This window comes from Helicoverpa armigera, chromosome 29 (genome assembly GCF_030705265.1).
Source record: "Helicoverpa armigera isolate CAAS_96S chromosome 29, ASM3070526v1, whole genome shotgun sequence".
Classification (NCBI taxonomy): Eukaryota; Metazoa; Arthropoda; class Insecta; order Lepidoptera; family Noctuidae; genus Helicoverpa; species Helicoverpa armigera.
The window spans coordinates 5503533-5523677 of record NC_087148.1 but is presented as its reverse complement, the minus strand read 5'-3'; the positions used below and the strand labels follow the sequence as shown (position 1 = coordinate 5523677).

Genomic DNA, 20145 nt, shown 5'->3' with positions numbered 1-20145 from the left:
AAAACCAACATCCTCCAGTATTATGTTCATGCAAATCTTATATTTTTAGTCTAAAATTGTGTTAAAAAGTTATCAAACATGCCCAAAATCTAAAAAGTATTATAAAATTTAAAAAACGAACCTCAGCAAGTAGAATTCGTGTCTGTTAGCTCCTCGTGCCACAGGCAACTGACAGTGATGTCAGGGTGGCCAACACAGATAAAATATTATGAGTAATGAGCAATGCGTACTCTTTGGTAGTGCGTACTCTTTGGTTTCTTTACCCTACCTGTGAAGGCATTAACTAAGACACAGTTTGTTTCCTTATTTCTGATTTTCCTTTAAATCTTCAACACAATAGCAATATTGTAGATATTTAAAATCTAAACATAATCAATAAAATTACACAGGTTTGACAAAATCAGTTTTAAGTAATCCAATTAAAATTTATATTACTTACTCTTTTAATCCAAAATTTGCAAAAAAGTAAAGCAAATCATTTATAAAAAAGTGAAAAAACAAGCAAATAAATACCTAAGTATTTTTTGCGCCTTGAGGAAATTATGTTTAGGTACTATGTATTCACTATCTTTCATAAAGAGAAAACACCACACTACTCTTATCAATGTAACTACCTACGAGAAACATAAAACGTAAATGACTATAGTGGTATGTAAACACTTCATAGTAAATATTCATCAGATAGTCCATATTTTACAGTCTATTATCATAATCAACGTCATTCGTCATTCTCGGTATAGATAAACGAATTCTATTGTGCTAAGCAACTTGTTCTTACCTGTTGTTTATTCTGATTTGACAGTCAAGGCAAAACTATCATAAAATATTAAAAAAAAGAGCACGCAACTGTCAAATAATTTACCCCGATTTTATGTTCGTATTTTTTTATGGCAACACCATGTCTTTGAAAAGGTTTAGGTCAAAAAGGTTTCACATAATTTGACGCGGAATTTAATAAATTCATTCGATTTTGAAAGTTCTTTAAATCGCGTGTAATACTAAGTGAGAGTGTTAAACCCTGAAACCCAGCCTTGGTACTTCTACAGCCCTTTGTGGACAAGGGCTACTGTATTTTTGACCAAAAATTTTGGAGCGGGAAAATTTATCTTAAAAACAAGATGGCTGGCCGCTTTGGTTATTTATAATTTGACTGAGCAGTATGAGGTGCAGTGAACTCTACCTTTTGTCAAATTTGCAACGGTTCGATTCACTTAAATTCATGATTTTACGTTAAGGTAATTATTTTATCTTAAAGTATTTTGTCAACGTTAATCGCTTGTCATGCCCTCTTCAGTACCTATTCATCATTAATAGCCCTTTGAAACGTCTTCAAAAAAAGGAGTTCTTAGTTTGTCCCGTATGTACCTATGTTTATGTGCGATTGTCTCTCGTTTTACAGACTAGGAGAAGATTTTTCGCGGGAAGACAGCTCCAACTTTGATACCTGTATATTTTAAGGTAGGTATATAAGCCATAGCTGCCTAATAATAAAGGTTTAAATAAATTGAAATAGCTACCTGAGCTTGCAACATTTACTAAAACCAAGTTCTTAATGAATCCTGACATGATCCAATCACGTTAGTCCACTGGACAGGAATATTCAATACTTGCTAATGGATTCCACGAACGTACCTAAGTAATCCGCCGGCCATTTTCAAACGGATTTTCTTAATCAAAATGGAAAGCCAAGGTTGATGCAGTTTTTTTACCGGATTGCCAAAAATGCGTTCTCAATTTAGATGTTATTTTGTTAAGTGCGTATAAACTTAACAAGTGTCAAGTGAATACCATTATTTATGAAAATAAGTGAAATATGAAAGTTCTTTCAGTTCGAAATATTATTAGAAACTTTAATAACATAAAGAATACTTAGGTATATTGAGGTAGGCAGGTATAGCTACATTGTTTCAAATGATAAGATCACGTTGCATAGGTACTTGATCTTAACTTAGGTATTTAAGTAATATAAATAAATAAAAAAAACATTTATTTTTTCCGGACATCTTCGTTCCACACTTAGGTGATAAATGTTTTAAGGTACCATATTTAGGTAGGTATATTTTTATAGGTAGGTATATTTTTTGTTACTTACTAGAAAACGCAAGAAAACAAGTAGGTAAATAATTTAAAGTTCCATTGGCAAAAACCTTATTTTGACAATTCAACATAATCCGTGTTTACCTCAAAAATCTAATTCTGTACTTTGATCCAAAGCATTATCTACAAAAAAATATCTATCAAGTTTTTACCAAACAAAGTCGGATATAGATTCCAGTTTTTACTGATTTTCAAGTAAAAACTTATAGACGTAGGACAAAAAGTAAATAACACTGCTTTGTTGTGTTTTAAAGTATAAAAAATATATCTTAGAATGTAATTTCTCTAAGTCACCTTGAAAACCTACTGTTATGGTTTATTTAGAAGCACCTAACGAAAAAAAAAATGTTTACAAAACTAAAAAAAATACTCCTTTTGTATAGTTATCGGCACGGATAATGAGCTCTCGGCGGAAGAGTGGGGATCGCTTTGCGCACTGTACGCTTAAGGCAATAAATCACGTCTGCGCAGGTGAAGGTCAGGGCTCAATATCCTTGCCGATGATTATATAAAAACTAAAAAACACTCTTTCTGTAACGTTTCTTAGCTAGTCATGTATTGTCATCAGAACTCAGAGCGTGTGCAAAATTTCATCCTAATCGAAGACCGGGAAGTGGGTCAAATTAAGTAGTATTCCAAGATTTTTTGACTACATAGTTACAAGTGAAACTAATATAAGCGTGTTAAAAAAATCTATAGTCACACACATTTGAGTAGGCACTTAGGTAACTAAAGATTAGTCTGGAAGTTGGTGATTGATACACCCGTGCATCTTAGAGCACGTTAATGTCGGTCGTGCTTGTGATCTCTCTCCGGTGGTGTCGGATTGCCGTCCCATCGCGCTCTGAGAGTGAAGGAATAGTGAGTGCACCGCAGTCCAAGCAAATGTGCGTGCACTATAATATGTCCTGCGCAGCTGGCTGATCTCTTGATATGGGAACAGCCGCCGTAGCCGACTATCGGCTAGGATGCCATTATTGGGTAAGTATGTAAGTTAAGGATAGTTTTATATGCTTACCTTCATTTCTTTAAGGCATTTGTAAGACAACAACTTATTCTTCTGAATGATCGCTGAATAGTTACTTGCACTCTGAAAACAAAAAATAAGCATATTTTCAAGATTTCATCATCAATTTTAAGGAACCTAAGGTATTATCAATCCGCATTGAGCAAGCGTGGTGATTAATGCTCAATCCTTCTACGTGTGAGAGGAGGCCGCAGCCCAGCAGTGGGACGATAAAAAGGCTGTAACAGTAAGGTATTAGGTACAGGTTAGCACATAAAGTGAAGGAATAGTGAGTGCACCTGAGTCCGCACAAATGCTTGTGCACTATAATAATAATATGTCCTGCCCAGCTGACTGATCTCCTTATATGATAACAGCCGCCGTGGTCGAAATAGGCCTTGGACGCCATTATTATCTCTCACTGTTCATAATAAGTATTAATTTGTAGTTTAAAACAGTGCTAATATTATCATAAGTAATTTTATCATCTATTGTCGCGAAAACGTGACTTACAACAATAGATAATTTCTTTGTTTATTGTAACAGAAACTCACGTGTTTTCTATTTTGTATAATTTTCGCAAATCTCTGCTTAGCCTTCTCCCAAGTATGTTGGGGTCGGCTTTCAGTCTAACCGGGTGCAGCTGAGTACCAGTGTGCCACAAGGAGCGACTGCCCTATCTGACCTCTTCAACCCAGTTACCTACAGGCAACCTGATACTGCTTGATAGGACTGGTTGTCAGACTTTCTGTCTACCCTTAACGACTGCCAAAGATGTTCAAATTAAAGCCAAAGATGAGCAAATTCTTAACATGTTGAAAATCGAGTACTTACTTAGTATTTGTAGTAAGGTTTAGTTTTGATTGTGCACTGCTTTTGTCATTGAGAATGCTCGAAGGCGCTCGGTGTGAAATAATAAGAGGAGCCGACCGGCTCCGATCGCGTACTTTTTCTTGACGTTTGGCTCCGATTGCATGCTCTTTAATGCTTGCGCAGCCGATCGGCTCCGGTCTGTGTGAATAGAAAAATTCGCGCCGATGCCGGAACCTATGAAACACAATACTTACTCTATATAATCTCTGTCGTTTCTCCAAGTTATCCAATCGTTTCTCCATCGTGGACAGTCTGCTCCTGAAGTCGTCAGCTATGCAACGGCACAAGTTTAGAGACTCGCCAAATATACGCATCTTACATTTGAACGTATCGAAGTCGCCACGAAACCTAGAAGAGAAAAAAAATTTAAGAAATATAAGCTCATTATCATCTCCTGAGCCTTTTTACCAACTATGTTGGGGTCGGCTTCCAGTCTAACCGGATGCAGCTGAGTACCAGTGTGCCACAAGGAGCGACTGCCTATTTAACCTCCTCAACCCAGTTACCCTGTTCAATTCAATGACAGCCGGGACTTATCTACAGTTTAACGTGCCATCCGAAACACAGTCATTGGTGTCTAAGGTATCCTTTAGAAAGTACATACAAACTTAGAAAAGTTGCACTGGTAGGTACTTGCCTGACCTGGAATCGAAACCGCGCCGTCATACTTGAGAGGTTGGTTCTTTACCCACTAGGCCACCACGACACTCTTCGCCCACTAGTCTACCACGACACTATCTGATACTGATCCTCAAGGCATTATAAGTTACCAAAACCAATTTACCTCGTAATAGAAGAAGATAAAGAAGCGTTAGACGAAGCTTCATCGATGGACATTCGACTGACACTGCTTTTCTGAGCCTTTATCCTTGGTCTAGCATGTTCCTGAGATAACACTCCATAGCAAACAGTCCCGTGGCCACTGCTATCTGAAGACGATTCTTGGATAACTTTTATATCATCCATCATTTTGTATTTCTTCACCTTAGGTGGTTTAGAAACATCGGACATAGATTTTTTGCTTGCAGACATTTTTTTTTGGGTTTTTTTCTCGGTTTTATATCAAAAGTAAGTATTTGTTTACATAACAGAAAAGTCAGGTTGACTGATAGATGTTTGTCGTGATAGTTTTCGGATTTACGTAGAATTTTGTCAATAACACATTTATATATTAAACCATATTATCTTATATCCATGATCTTCGTAGTAAATTACCGGTAGGAATTCAGAAAATAGATATTTTTAAGTAAAAAGCATTTTGTAACGTCATTTGAGATTAATGCCATCCAGTGACGACTAGCATAAATACCTTGAGTGGAAAACAATGTTAAGTGTAGTTCAAAATTGTGTCACTAGGTGACGCTGTGTATGTTTACAAATGATTATAAAAGATGGCGCTAGTCATTATTATAGAACCTTTTTGTAAAAAACATAGTTTTTATTGAGCAATTAAAGCAGTTTCACACTAGCATACTAGATATGATCACGGTTTTGTAAAGGATCGGGGCCTCCAGCAAGTGCGAGTGCTCCAGAGACGCAAGTCGTCTCGTTTAGTTATTGTTTAAAATAACTTTTTTTATGAAATAGAGGTGAAATATAGCATTCTGAAGACAAATTGTTCTACTCCAAGTCTAAAATAATTCTGAGATATATATATACCTACATATACATACATTTGCCTAATATCTGTCAAAACATTGTTCTTGGTGCAAAGTTTTGTGGTATCCGAACTTACTGAACGGATTTTTTGATTGATTTCATTGAAAAATATTTCACTGTTTCAAATCTTCACTCTTTTTGGAAGGTAAGGGAAAGGTTCAAAATAAGGATAAGGTCATAAAGGTCATCATTTTGAGGCTTTTTAGTTTAAGTTTTTAACTAGAATAGTTTTAACTGTAAATATTAATAATTGCAATAAAAAAATGTAGGTAACACAGGTCACAGTCCACAGATGAATAAAAATACATGAAATGTTATTTGTAAACTCCATTTATTTCAATTATTTTAATCTTAATTTGTAGACAATAATTAGAAAGAAAGGGTTCATATCAATACATAATAATATAATTATTTTGACTAAATACTTATTGTGAAATATTTTCGTAATATAAAAAAGTACTTATTTTATATAGTTTTACTTACTTTCGCTGATTTTAATCAAAATTTTGAAAAAAAAAAAATTAAAATATTTTTTTTCCAATTTCGGTGTTTAACTTTTTATTTAATGACAAAAATCAGCGAAGTCAGTAATTTACGACTAAATACCAATATTATTAGACAGTCGACCATTTTGGCTAAAAAACTTCATCCAAGATGGTCAAATTTCTAATTCTTGACAAATTTTTTCTTAAAAAGACATTACGTAGGTACTTTATTTTGCTATACTTAGTGGTAAAATAAAGTGTATTAAAAAAATACAAAGCGGGGGTTTTGTCAAATTAATACTTTTAAGGATTAAATTAACTGGCATATTTTTGTTTAAAAAAAATTAAAGCCGTTTTAAATAAAAAAATACAAAAAAACTGTCGGGGAATAAAAATAAACGATAAATACAGTTTCGTTAAAAAATACTAGGTCGCGTGAAAAATTAAATATAATCCTACCTATTTACAGATCTTCAATATTTATAAATAAAAAAAGAATTAAGAAATTACACTCGTAGTTTCCAAAAAAAAATATTTAGAAAAAAACAAAAAATATATTTTTGTGACCAGAAAAATGGTAACTCTTTCTTAGGAACTGGAGTCATTTTTGTACTGTCAAAGAAACGTAAAAAAAAAAAATCAATAAAAATAATATTAAACGTAAAAAAAGTCGTAGAAAAAAATCGGGGAATTCTGTTATGGCACTTGTCCTCCATATTTTTTGTTACCAATTAGAAAAATTCTTTGTGAAAAAAATTACTTTTTGCCTTCAAGACATTTGCATTTTGCGTCATGTACGTGCGAAGCCCCTACGACTTCTGAGAAAGATGGATTGAAAGAACTTGGGGCTACAACCTGCTGGTTGGTCTGACTTCCAGAAGTCTGATAGTCATACCTTATAATCTGAGGCTTCGTTGTATAAGTCACAATCTTAGGCTTAGTGGTATAAGTAATAATTTCGGGTTTAGTCGTAAAAGTCACAATTTCGGGTTTTGTCGTAAAAGTGACAATTTCGGGCTTAGTGGTGTAAGTCACATATTTAGGGGCGGTAGTGTAAGTAAAATATTCGGGTTTGGTTGTGAAAGTCACTATTTCGGGTTTTGTTGTATAAGTGACAATTTTAGGCTCAGTTTGGAAGAACTTCTTTTCAGAATAAGTAGCGCTGAAAGTCTTCTGAATAGGTCCTTTAATTTCAGTTCCGAATTCTCCAGATTCTGAGAATTTCGTTGATCCAGCTCCAAAGTTGGTTCCGAACTGGCTGAACTCTCCAGATTGGCTTTGACCTTCAATTCCGAAGCCCTTGATGCCGACAGCTCCTGATCCTGAGATGGCCGTGGCCCCTGAAGACACTGACCCCTTAACTCCGACTCCTGAGGATCCCTTGATGCCGGAGCCGTAAGTAGACTTGACTCCTGAGACCTGGCTGATGAGTTTGTTCTTTGTGACCTTGGTGGTGGTAAACTGGGAGAAGCGAACGCTCTCGATGAGGCCGATGGCCCACTCGTACCATTCAAGGTCGAACTTGTAGAAGGAGGCTAGTTGGTTTCCTGTCTGGCAACCTGGAAGAGATATTGGGTCACATTAGTTTTATGTAGAGTAAGAAAAAATATGGGTTATTTTTGAAGATTGGATATTGAATTCACCGGAGTAATGGTGTACATTTGTCACACTATCTATATAAAGGCGAAAGTTTATGTATATGGTTGTTACTTCTTCATGCATAAACTACCGAATGGATTTTGATGAAACTTGGCAGTAATATTGCTGATACATCAGAATAACTTAAAGGCTACTTTTTTTATCAAGGAAAGAGCTCCTTCAAGAAGCGGTGAAATCGCTGGTGGAAGCCAGGATAATTTCTTATGTGTTTTACTATCGTCTTTTTGCGCCATTTAGTCTTTCCAGCAAAAGCATAAGGAACTAGTGAAGGGAGAGCCTCCAAAAAGGGCGTTTTTGTTTAACATTCGAAGAGTGCTGTTTATCAGTCTATTTTCTATGAATTCCTTTCATTTTTTCGCAAAAAGCCCTAATGCTTTAACACTTATTTTCTTGTTTAATGAATGTTGCTATATTATTAAAAAGGAATGCTTACCAGAGTCCCAAGAGTAGATGCCTCTGAGTACGAAGTGGTTGTCACCAGTCGTGCAGGCCAGAGCGCTGCCGATGTCGACCTGTAGAACAATACGGAATTAGCAACTGATAGTTAAAGTCAAAAGGCTTTATTTAAGAGTAGGCCTTAGGTAGACAAAGTCAAAATTATTTATACAGATAGGTTTTTAGGAGCACTCTAGTGTCACGGTTCTAAAAATTTGGTCCCATAATGAAGAACTGGCATGAAACTCCATAGACACTCTTCAATAAATAGTAAATATATTATATGAATCATAATGATTGCTTCAACGGTTTAAAATGGTGAAGAATAGACGTTTTGGGGACTGTCTTTTGTAAATTTTGACGTTCAAAAAGTGCTGTTTAGCAGCCAAGTATCAAAAAATTGATTTTGATTTTGATCCGTACAGCTTTTACTTAGCCAAGCAAGATATGAATCCTATGAAATCTTACCTTGCAAATATTGTTAGCGGGGTTAGTAGGCTGTCCACAGACACAGCTGTCCTGGTTATACTGCTCCAGCAGATGAGGGTAGTCCTGGTTGATCTTGGCTTCACACTCGCCAGGGTTCAGGAGAGAGACGTTTAGACTGTGCATTATGCTGCCGAGGAGATGTGCTGGAAAGAGGAGGAGGATTCTTTAGTTACATGTGCAACGGCTCTTTTTAGTATTAATTTTTATTGGAAAGTAGTTCTGTAAATATGTATGTCTATGTAAGTAAGATGGTTTTTCATCTTTGATAGTTTAAAGATTAGGGGCATGGCCGATTTGTTTATCATTTTCGTTTTGCGATTGTGAATTTATGCATTTATTTGATTGTTTCTATTATACTTGATGGTTAGCTAACAGTTTATTTTGAAGATAGTCGTGAATCCAAGGTAACTTTTACAAACGTCAGTTTCCTTAAAAAAACTATTAAAATAGAAACTTCTTTACCTCTAGGGCCTAGAACAAAATTGAATGAACTTCAGGACTCTCCCAAAATTACTTCTTTTGTGGTGTTGAGCGTAAATAACGAAATCATTGCAAAAAAGCCTACATACAGTTACATTTTGAAACACCTTTCAGACAAAATATTATTAAGTTATGTAGTAAATGCTTACTAATAAAATCTCTTATGAAATAAACCGAATAGTTTCATAAATCTAGAACAAAAACACAAAAGTCTGACCTCAAGAAATAATCGGAATCATTAAAATTTTGCACAATACGATCGAAAATCGTCACGTTGTTCTAAATAAATAATTTATTATAACAATTAACATACAAACTATAACATTATAATATAATAAATATTATTATAATAACACAATAATAATTTCAGCAATAATATTATAATAAATAACACTTTGAACCTAGAATTATTATGAAATTTTTAAAGTTTTTTGCAACAATTTGACATTTAGGTATCGCTTTTTTTCTAATGTTTGTTATTTTAATTTGAGATGTTATTGTGACAAGGTTTTAAATGTTATTAATATTTAATTTAAAAGTTATTAAATTTTACTAATATCTATAATAAAGATGAAGAGTTTGTTTTTTGTCCAGATGCACAAAGTTGTTCCTATGGAATATGCTGGCAGAAATCGGTGATTAAATTAGATTGGTCTACCTAATATTAAGAAAGTTATTTCTGCGTTTAAGTATCTAAATTATTTATTTATTTATCTACACCTAAAGAAAAAGGCATATATTGCCCTAATTTTTAAATTATATTTTTTCTTAATGGAACGTTTTCAAATAATCCAGATTTATTTAATGACCTATTATTTATTAATTAAGTAATGTATAGAACTGGGCTCACAATTATAGCCCCCACATTTTTGAGTAAATTGTCTACCAATATTTGGACTGAGCTACTTAGCTGAGCTGAACCCGGTTAGACTGGAAGCCGACCCCAACATGATTGGGAAAAAGGCTCGGAAGATGATAATGACTTGGACTGACCCTTTATTTCAATAAAAGGCTTCGTAATCCAAACTTTTTAGTTTATTTTCCTAAACAGTAGTTACTAAGTAAATAACCAATATAGCTTCATTGACAAACATATCACTTTTCATATTTAATCAAAAATTTATTGATGCATCCCAAAACGCATAGACAACCAATAAATTATTTTAGCCATTAACAATCATTATTCATGAATTTTATTAATTTATTGAATAAATTGCATAAAATTAATAAAACATTTTAACATTTTTATTAATTTATCTATAGCCCAAGGCGATTGCAATATTGAAAACTTTTTCAATGATTTATTGAAATAATTAGCTAATAAATTATTAATTATGTTTACAAGTCTTTCAAAACATCTTAAGGATGTTTAAATTTAATATTCAAACATCTTTAAACTTGTTTTACAAAATTTTATTGGCATCTGCATAGCCTTTTCCCAACTATGTTGGGGTCGGCTTCCAGTCTAACTGGATGCAGCTGAGTACCAGTGTACCACAAGGAGCGACTGCCTATCTGATCTCCTCAACCCGGTTACCTAGGCAACCCGAATATGAGAAATAACAAAGATTAATATAGACTAATTAAGTTATTAATTTAATGATATACCTAACAAGTATTTTAATAGATTTTGATACATATCAAAATATGTTAATTATTAATTCTTTAGGCATTTAAACGAAGTGACAAATAATCTACTTATGATTTATTAGGATAATAATTAAAATCTATAAGATTTGTATGATAACAAATTCAAGCGAATTACTCGGATTTCAAAAGGTCAATTTTTTCCAGCTTTGGCAGTCGTTACGGGTAGTCAGAAGCCAGTAAGTCTGACAACCAGTCTTACTAAGAGGTATTGGGTGGCCCGGGTAACTGGGTTGAGGAGATCAGATAGGCAGTCGCTCCTTGTGGCACACTGGTACTCAGCTGCATATGGTTAGGCTGGAAGCTATGTAGTATGATAATTTTGGAATTCCTTTAACGGACACGTAGACATATTTCTTTTTCAACCTTTAGTAGTTAGGAAATAAGTAGGTTCATGAATAATATTAGAATCTTATTTCGAGTTTGTTCATCCTTAAAACGCATCAAAGTGACTAATATTAATGGAAATGTGTAATTAAAATGTTTTTCAACCGGTTTCTATATCAATTATTGACTATTTGACTATGTTTACCTATCGTAAATTCTGAGTTAATTTTGTAAGCGTCTTGTGTAGGCTAAGTTTTATACACTAGCCGTTTTCCCCCGGTATCATCCGTGTCCCGTGGGAACTACCGCTCGTACCGGGATAAAATATAGCCTATGTTACTCGGGACGAGTGTAGCTTTCCGATAGTGAAGGGATAAAGCAAAAGAAAAGAGCGGTTAGTAATAATTTTATTATGAAATAAGTATTAGATAAACTATTAATTGAGAAAGACCGTTAATATTTGATTTGGGTGCGTAGGACACCAGTCTAACCAAGGGGAGTTGGGTTGCCCGGGAAACTGGGTTGAGGAGGTTAGATAGGCAGTCGCTCCTTATGGCACACTGGTACTCAGCTGCATGCGGTTAGACTGGAAGCCGACCGCAACATAGTTGGGAAAAGGCTCGGGATATGACGATGAAGACACTGGTGAAACAGTGAGAAACAGCTTGTATAAGTAGCAAGGATTATCCCTACAAATAAACTTAAACAAATAATGGTTTCTCCTAGTCATTATTTATTTTAGAATTGTAGAATTAGTATGGAAAATGCTAATACAAACATTTTGTGTAATAGCTAGACGCCTCGTCGGTATTTAGGCAAAGTTAACTATTATGAAGGGAAATAAAATCAAAGATTTTATGTTAAGACTTTAATAGGAAAACCACGTTTTACATACCATGCCCATTTCGTGCTATTTAAAAGGTTAAAGGTACATTTCGAAAATCTACACCTTAATTTTGCAATTAGCCGTTGTCTCGCGGTTTCACTCGCGTCCCGTGGGAACTACTGCCCGTAAAGGGATAAAATATAGCCTATGTTACTCGGGAAGAGTGTAGCTTTCCAACAGTGAAAGCATTTTTCAAATCGGTTAGGTAGTTTCGGAGCTTTTGGGGTACAAACGAAACACATTTTTTCCTATTTATAATATTACTAATAACCCACTCCCTTAGAGCCCGAAAAAAGACATATTTAAGCTACTTTTTATCCGGGTGCGAGAAGTAGTTCTCTCGGGACGCGAGTGTAGTTTATACAACTACGAAAATTAGGATTTATTTTTAAGACAATTCTGTAGATAGATAAATAGATAGATAGATATTCTTTGTTAGTACACCAATTTTACTTTATTTTTTATCTTAGTGTAGTTAAAGTAAAGTAAGAAATAATGGGCGGTCTTCGCTAAGAGCGATCTCTTCCAGACAACCTTAGGATGGATTGAGTCGAGAAGGAAAAGATTATAAGATTATAGTAGATTGATAATGTTAAAACAAAATATATGTATTGTTTATTTTAGTACACATATTATATGATATTTATAAGTAGTTGTTATGTATGTTTGTACATCCTTCTTGTAATGTATGTTACTGATTATGTGTTACCAAATTTCTCAGTAACACCCGCCAAGTAGCGACCGGTTGTCGTGAATAGCGTCAGCAGAATAATATTGACTTTGTGATTTTTTTTTAATTAATTGTACAAAATAATATTATATGTGAACACTGAAAAATAAAGCATTTTTAATAAACAAAAAAAAAATATTAAAAATTGCAAAAAAAAAACTTTTTTGTATTTTTTTATTTGCAAGATAATATCATATATTAATTAAAAGTCTTGTCGGCAAAATCCTTTCATTACGTTAACTGTTTTTTTTATAGTTCTTTTTGGGAGGTCGGTTAAAAATCGATATTAATTTTTAAGCTATTGAATTTGAAAGTAAAAGGATCGCGTGATTGTTTTGACTTTGTACGTTTATTTGATGATACAGATAACTACACTCACTTTTTATGTAGAATTTACCCTTGAATATTTAAGAGACCTATATTTTTTTATGAAAAAATAGTAATAACCGTTACTTAGATAATAAAAGTTAATGTGAATTGTTTTTTACGCTTTCACGCAAGTAAAACAAACAAATATCTGAATTGAGAACCTCCTTTTTGGGAAGTCGGTTGAAAAGTGAGTTGGGACCAAAAAATTCAATGGATTTGTAAAGCCTAGAAAATATTAGCTTTTTTAACAAATGAAATAACATGAAATGAGATGAAAAAACAATTCATATGAAATAATTAAACCTAGCACAATTTAAACTTAATTCCAATAAGCCAAAAAAAACTCAGTAATGCAAATAAAAAACAAAAAAATTTGCAAGCAAACAAATAAAATGCAAATAACTCAAATTAATTGATATATCAATACCACGGTATTTTTACTTAATCGATGTGAAAACAATTATATATTTTAAGAATTTGCATATAAAGAAAAAACAAAACATATTTAGGCATAATTGTTATACAATATGCATGGCAATTAAGTTTTGGTAAAGTAATAAAAGCACGTTTTTTTTGCTATGCGTGATATTAATAATAAAATGGGTTCTGACTATTTTTATTTTTTTATAGTTTTTTCTAACTGTGTCAAAAAGTATAAACTTTATCAATTAGCTTATTTCTGCGTATGGAATAATAATAAGAGTTTTTTTCTTTTTTTTTTAAGTACGTGTTCAGTATTTGGGCTTTCTTAAACTGTTTTTTTTTTGTCGGTCTACTACTTCCCGAGATTAGTGCGACAAAACGAACGACGAACAGTTTCGTTTATCAGATTTATAAAATTAGTATAGATTCTTTTCGTGACACATTTTGCATACAATACTCAATTATATCGGAATATAGCCTAAGAACCACGCCGTTTTGCCAAGCTATTTTCGTTCCTAAAATCTTCATAAACACAATAGCTATTAGCTATTAAAACGTGTCCATCATATGGAAATGACGCATAATCCAAATATCTCGGATCGTATATGGAAAATCAAGTTTAAACACGAATTTTAATGTAATTTATTCAATTTTAATATTTGTGTGCAAATTCTTGGTTGTATGGACATGTCAACCTTGAATATTTAGAATCATAATTGTCTTATATAACTTGATGGTGTTAAGGTTAGGGAAACTAGTTTTTTTAACGCGGGTTTTCTCGCATTTTTGTGTAATTCCATCACCTTTTATTATTGACTAGTCGATTTCCCTAGTTACACCCGCGTCCCGCGTGGGAACTACTTCCCTACCGGGATAAAATATAGCCTATGTTACTCGGGAAGAGTGTAGCTTTCCAACAGTGAAAGAATTTTTCAAATCGGTTTGGTAGTTTCGGAGCTTTTACGGTACAAACAAACAGACAAAAATATGTTTCCTTTTTATTATATTAAGTACAGATTTTTATATGCATCTGGATAAATGGCATTTTTACTTGAACTCTACTCGGTCTTTGGATACATTTAATCGAAATTCGTCAAGCTATACAATATTGTAGTATAACAAACAGACATTAACATTTACAATATTAGTTTCGACAATCAGATTGGGGACAAGTCAACTTGATTTGTCGTTCCGTTTCACGCCGCAAGCCTACTATGGAGCGTGCAGAATCTTCAATGATCTCACTGCCTTGTATATTTTAAGATCTTCACGGATGTTATTAAGATTATGTTATGTAGACTCCGTTTTATTTTTGGACACTACTGGACTTTCTAAGTACATCTTAGTCACTTAAAGGTGAAGGAAAACATCTCGAGGAAACCTGGACTTGAAAGTCTGAAATGGCCAACCCGCATTGAGCAAGCGTGGTGATTAATGCTCAATCCTTCTCCGTGTGAGAAGAGGCCGCAGTCCAGCAGTGGGACGATAAAAAGGCTGCAACAGTAAGGTATTAGGTACAGGTTGGCACATAAAGTGAAGGAATAGTGAGTGCACCTGTGTCCAAGCTGATGATGACTGGACTGATTGAGCATGAATGTGGATGGATATAGAGGAAGAGGACGACCTAAGAAACGATGGATGGATTGTGTGAAAGACGGCAAGGCTAGGAAGAATGTTACATGTGAGATGACGGCAGATAGAAGAGTATGGACTAAGAAAATATGTATCGCCAACTACAAATTAAATTGGGATAAGGGCAGGACGATGATGATTATTTTGGAATGGTCCACTTATCTGATCCCCTATTCTAGAGTGACATAAGTTATGTCCGAATAAGACTGATTATGTCACTCAAAAACAAGAAAATGTTTGGATCAAACCCAAGAGATATCACGGAACTAAGTCAGCTACTTAAGAATGAAGATTTGAAATCAAAATAAGCTCATTAATCTAATTCAAATATTAGCAAAAAAGTGTGATGATTCCAAATCCGGTTCAGTTACCGACACAAATTAGAGCACGAATATTTTATGAGGAATATCACACGTTGTATATTAATATTAATGTCTCTAAGAGCTTCCCAGTATGTTTAAACAAGATTTAAATATCCAACAAATCTAGTTTATATATGCCAATTTGTTTTTGAGTTTGACAAACATCGTTTGCTCAGTATGTGCTAAGGTTTTTCTCAACTATGTTGGGGTCGGCTTCCAGTCTAACTGGATGCAGCTGAGTACCAGTGCTTTACAAGGAGCTACTGACTATCTGACCATCACAACCTAGGTATCCAGTAAAATAATCATCATCTGCCTAACCGTTTCCCAACTATATTGGGGTCGCCTTCTAGTTCAATCATATCTTGCTGGGTACCAGTATTTTGACCTAACCTGAAAGATCTGACCTCCTCAACCCAGTTACCCGGGCAAACCAAAGCCACTAAATTTGATAAGATTTGTTGTTAAACTTACTGGCTTCTGACTACCCGTAACGACTGTCAAAGACGTCCAAAAGCGGAGTAGTTTTAACATGCCTTCCGAAACACGGACGAATCTTGACATTTAGCCAAACAACTTCTGCGTGTTTTTCCTGTATATTTGATTTATAAATCTTTATAATTCGAAAAAACCTTGGCTGGCCGTTGGCCTCAGTAGGCGGGAATTTACCTCATCTATTTTAATATTTGTTGTACTTAGAATTCTTTATTTGTTTGGTTCGTTAATACGAATGACCTCATGACTGAAGCATGTCTGTGGTTTTACTATAGAATCTTATATTCCACTTCAAATGGAGATTAAAAAAAAAAAAACATGGGAAAACACTTCCTCCTTCTTTAATACTTTAAACTAAGTTTAAGAGCCAGCCTTAACAAGAGGTATCGGGTTGCCCGGGTAACTGGGTTGAGGAGGTCAGACAGGCAGTCGCTCTTTGTGAAACACTGGGACTCAGCTGCATCTGGTTAGACTGGAAGCCGACCCCAACATAGTTGGGAAAAGGCTAGGCAGATGATGATTCTTCCAACGTGCAAATATACGAAATTCATTTCATATTAAGCCCAGATCTTAGTATCTCTTATGCTAATCCAGATTTTTTATCTACATGTCGGTTTTCATCCAAATCTATTCGACCATTTTCGCACAGATTGTGTAAGAAATAAATAAAACTTAAGATATATTACCAGGATCTCGTTTCATATCAAGTTTTGAGATTTATATATAATCTCCATAAATGATAAATGAGCCAATAAATAAGGATTATGAAGTCTACTTATATTTGACATTTTAGAAGTAGGTTATTGGCTTCCGGACTAACTGGATGTGGCTAAATCTTAGTAATATTATAAACTCGAAAGTTTGCGTGTATGTATTTATGTTTGTCCCTCTCTTACGCAAAAGATGACATGACTAGGAAGGGAGTGAGTGTCAGTATGACGAGTGGCAGGGGAAAATGGAAGAGGATGACATATTGCGCCGACCCCAAATAAAATTGGGAACAGGGCAGGAGGAAGAAGACTCTCTCAGGCAAAACTTCTGAAGGAATTTTGATGAAACTTGACAGTAATGTATATTATACATATATCAGAATAACATAAAAGCTACTTTTTATCCGACTGCTGGAAGTAGGTCCCTTAGGAAGCGTTTCGTGAATCTAATGGTTTAAAACTAGCAGTTTAATTATTTTTTCTCTATATGTACCTAGGTTTTATAGTGACACCCGGAATTATTTAGAGTTCTTAAAGAAAAGTGCTTCAACCATTTTTCTTGTGAAATATCCTTCAGTTTTAACCAAAAATATTTAAACTACCAAAGAACATGATTCTAAGAAACTGTTTTATTTAAACAAAATTATTAAATATTCATCACCAAATAATTATTTTTGTCTGAACGCAAAAAAACGTTATTTGTACTCCCAAGGTTTTTAATATTTGTATTGTGTAAAACACGTGTTTTTTAAAAATATCAACACACTGCAAACTTTTAGTCGGCCGATAGTTTGTTTGGGCTTATAAATCAGTATGAAGATGAATGGTAGGACGCACATTACAAAGATCAGGTATTTAGCCGGTAGCAGACCGACTGAAAACTTTGATTGGAATCGAGATTTTCTTTAGAAAAAAGTTGCAAACTATCGGGTCAACTGTCGGCCGACTTTTTAATCTGCAGTGTGTTACTCTTCAAGTAATTATTTTGTTAGTTTTTTTTAAAGAAGCTTATATATGTAAAGCTTGCGTAAAAAAAATGCTTGTATTGTTAAGAAAATATACGTTTTTGGTCAAGGCCTTTGGCTATAAATAAATTGTATAGGATTCAATAGAATTTGCTAATATTATAGTATTGGTTCACTAATTAAGTATTTATAATGTAAAAAAGTTTAATTTAATCTTTGACACCATTGTATATTGTATGTTTTACTAATCCGTAAATACCTTAATATGGCCGGCTATATAACTAAAAAAAATGTTTTTTTTTGCTTCAAAAATAAAGTTAAAGCACTAAACGTCGCGAAAAAACTTTCGCTTGTGAAAACTTTTTACAAAAAATAAAAACTAAATCTGACAAATCTGAGATTATCGCGCACAAACTGAGAACCTCTTTTTTGAAGTTGTTTAAAAATAATCATGATTTTATGCTACTTTAAAAGCAAAGTTTAATTATTATTAACTAAGACTCATATTACTAATTTGTCGTTATCAAGTAAAATCATAGTTATTAATAATTCTAAGCTGCAGATTATCTTGGAAGCTACTGTATAATTATAGTTGTTGTTGGAATAAGCGGTAGGTATCTAATTATTTTTATGAGTTATCATTTGGTAGGTATTCGTTATTGCAATAATTTGGTTAGTATTCTTTTTGGTTTGTTTTTGGGTTTTATGATAATTTTGAGTTTTTTTTAAATTTTATTTTTAATCATAGTGATTATAAACTACGAAGCTACTTATTTAAAATGTTTGACACTGAGCAGATTTGATTTAAAATGAAAACAAAAAATATGCGATAGGGTTTTTTTTCTATTTTTGCAATAACTTTATCCTGCTTTTAAGCATAGAGAGACTTTCTAGAATATCTTGCTTTCTTATTATTCCTCATTCTCTCAACAAATAAGCAAACAAAGACGACCACCTCATTACACTAAATCGACCCAAAAAAAAAAACTCATTTTATTTTAACAAAAATAAAATACTAATTAAAACCTACATTAATTTATACTCAATCTACCTTTCAACACTTAAAAACCAATGTCAAATACCACCATTAAAAAAAAAATCAATTTTTAAATCTTTTTCCAAAAATAAAAAATTAATAAAATACATATAAAAGATTGTTTTACCAACGCTACACATCGGCATTGACCGCGATATCAGCACTTTCGTTTCGGGGCCATTCGGCAAACATCGTGGCACGTCGTTATATCATCGACTACCCGAAATGGGGGTAGGCAGAAGACTTATACAAAAGTAAACTTATAAAAAAAGAAAGCTTGAAAAATATAACCTATCATCATATTCATCATCTGCCATAGAGGATACTACAGCCTATAATCTGTCTTTTTTCCCAACTATGTTGGGGTCGGCTTCCAGTCTAACCGGATGCAGCTGAGTACCAGTGTGCCACAAGGAGCGACTGCCCTATCTGATCTCCTCAACACAGTTACCCGGGCAACCGAATACTCCTAAATAAGACTGGTTGTTAAACTTACTGGCTGCTGATAACCCGTAACGACTGCCAAGGATGTTCAAATGACAGCCGGGACCTACAGTTTATCGTGCTATCCTAAGCTTAAATATAATATAATAGCTTTAAACGGATATATAGTTTAAACAAAAGACACATACTATAGGTAAAACTCCGCGCAGCCGGATAAAAAATCCGGATAAAAAGCTTTAAGCCTTCCTCGATAAATTGGCTATCTAACACTGAAAGACTTTGTCAAATCAGTCCAGTAATTCCTGAAATTATCGCACTCAAACAAAAAAACTTTTCAGCTTTATAATATTATAAAGTAAATAAGTAATAGGTAAGTATAGTATATACGTATAATTTCATAGTTTATTTATATTAAAAGCCAAACCAACGTATAATTTCATAGTTTATAATACCCAAACCATAGTTTATATCTACGCCTAAACTTAGGTTTACGAAACCAATCAGACTCCTAAGAAAAAAAACTTTCTACGTATCACAAGGTCACATAGGGTCAAAGCTATTAAGGTCACTTAGTGCTAACTTATTAAAATACGAAGACCCAGTTTTGCTGTACCGAAATTGATAACATACTAGTTTGTAATAGGTTGAATAATATGTTTATCGTCGATTTTAATGATGTAAGGGGTTAGAAGTTAATTTGTTACGAGTTTGAAGGTATTTTCCAATTTTGCAATAGGTGTGTAAAAATTACTTTGTTTGTTTGAGTGTGAAAATCTCGGGAACTGCTGGTTGATTTTGGATAATATTTTTGTGTGTCATAGCCTAATTTCTGAGCTTCATTTTGGGGTATAAAACTTGACTCTAAGACAGTTGAAAGCCGAGATAAAAAATAAATAGTAAGTACATACAATTCCCAGTTGATAGCAAAACGTTCAT

General features: G+C 33.7%; 2 protein-coding genes across 2 annotated transcripts in view; both read right to left on the bottom strand.

Moving 5' to 3' along the window:
- Positions 1 to 2841: 2841 nt before the first annotated feature.
- LOC135119074 (uncharacterized) lies at positions 2842 to 5052 on the bottom strand. Its single transcript, XM_064042606.1, has 3 exons — positions 4761 to 5052; positions 4171 to 4324; positions 2842 to 3187 (listed from the first exon to the last, which is right to left on the bottom strand). The coding sequence occupies exons 1-3, from the start codon at positions 5006 to 5008 to the stop codon at positions 3104 to 3106; spliced, it is 486 nt and encodes a 161-aa protein (XP_063898676.1). The 5' UTR covers positions 5009 to 5052; the 3' UTR covers positions 2842 to 3103.
- Positions 5053 to 5947: 895 nt separating this feature from the next.
- The window catches only part of LOC110377827 (uncharacterized), a 57249-nt gene continuing 43051 nt past the window's right edge, over positions 5948 to 20145 (bottom strand). The window contains exons 11-13 of the mRNA XM_049851470.2: positions 8683 to 8846; positions 8213 to 8291; positions 5948 to 7679 (exon numbers count right to left, since the gene is read on the bottom strand). Coding sequence (XP_049707427.2) covers positions 6877 to 7679; positions 8213 to 8291; positions 8683 to 8846 — 1046 coding nt within the window. The 3' untranslated portion in view covers positions 5948 to 6876. The remainder of the gene's footprint in view (positions 7680 to 8212; positions 8292 to 8682; positions 8847 to 20145) is intronic.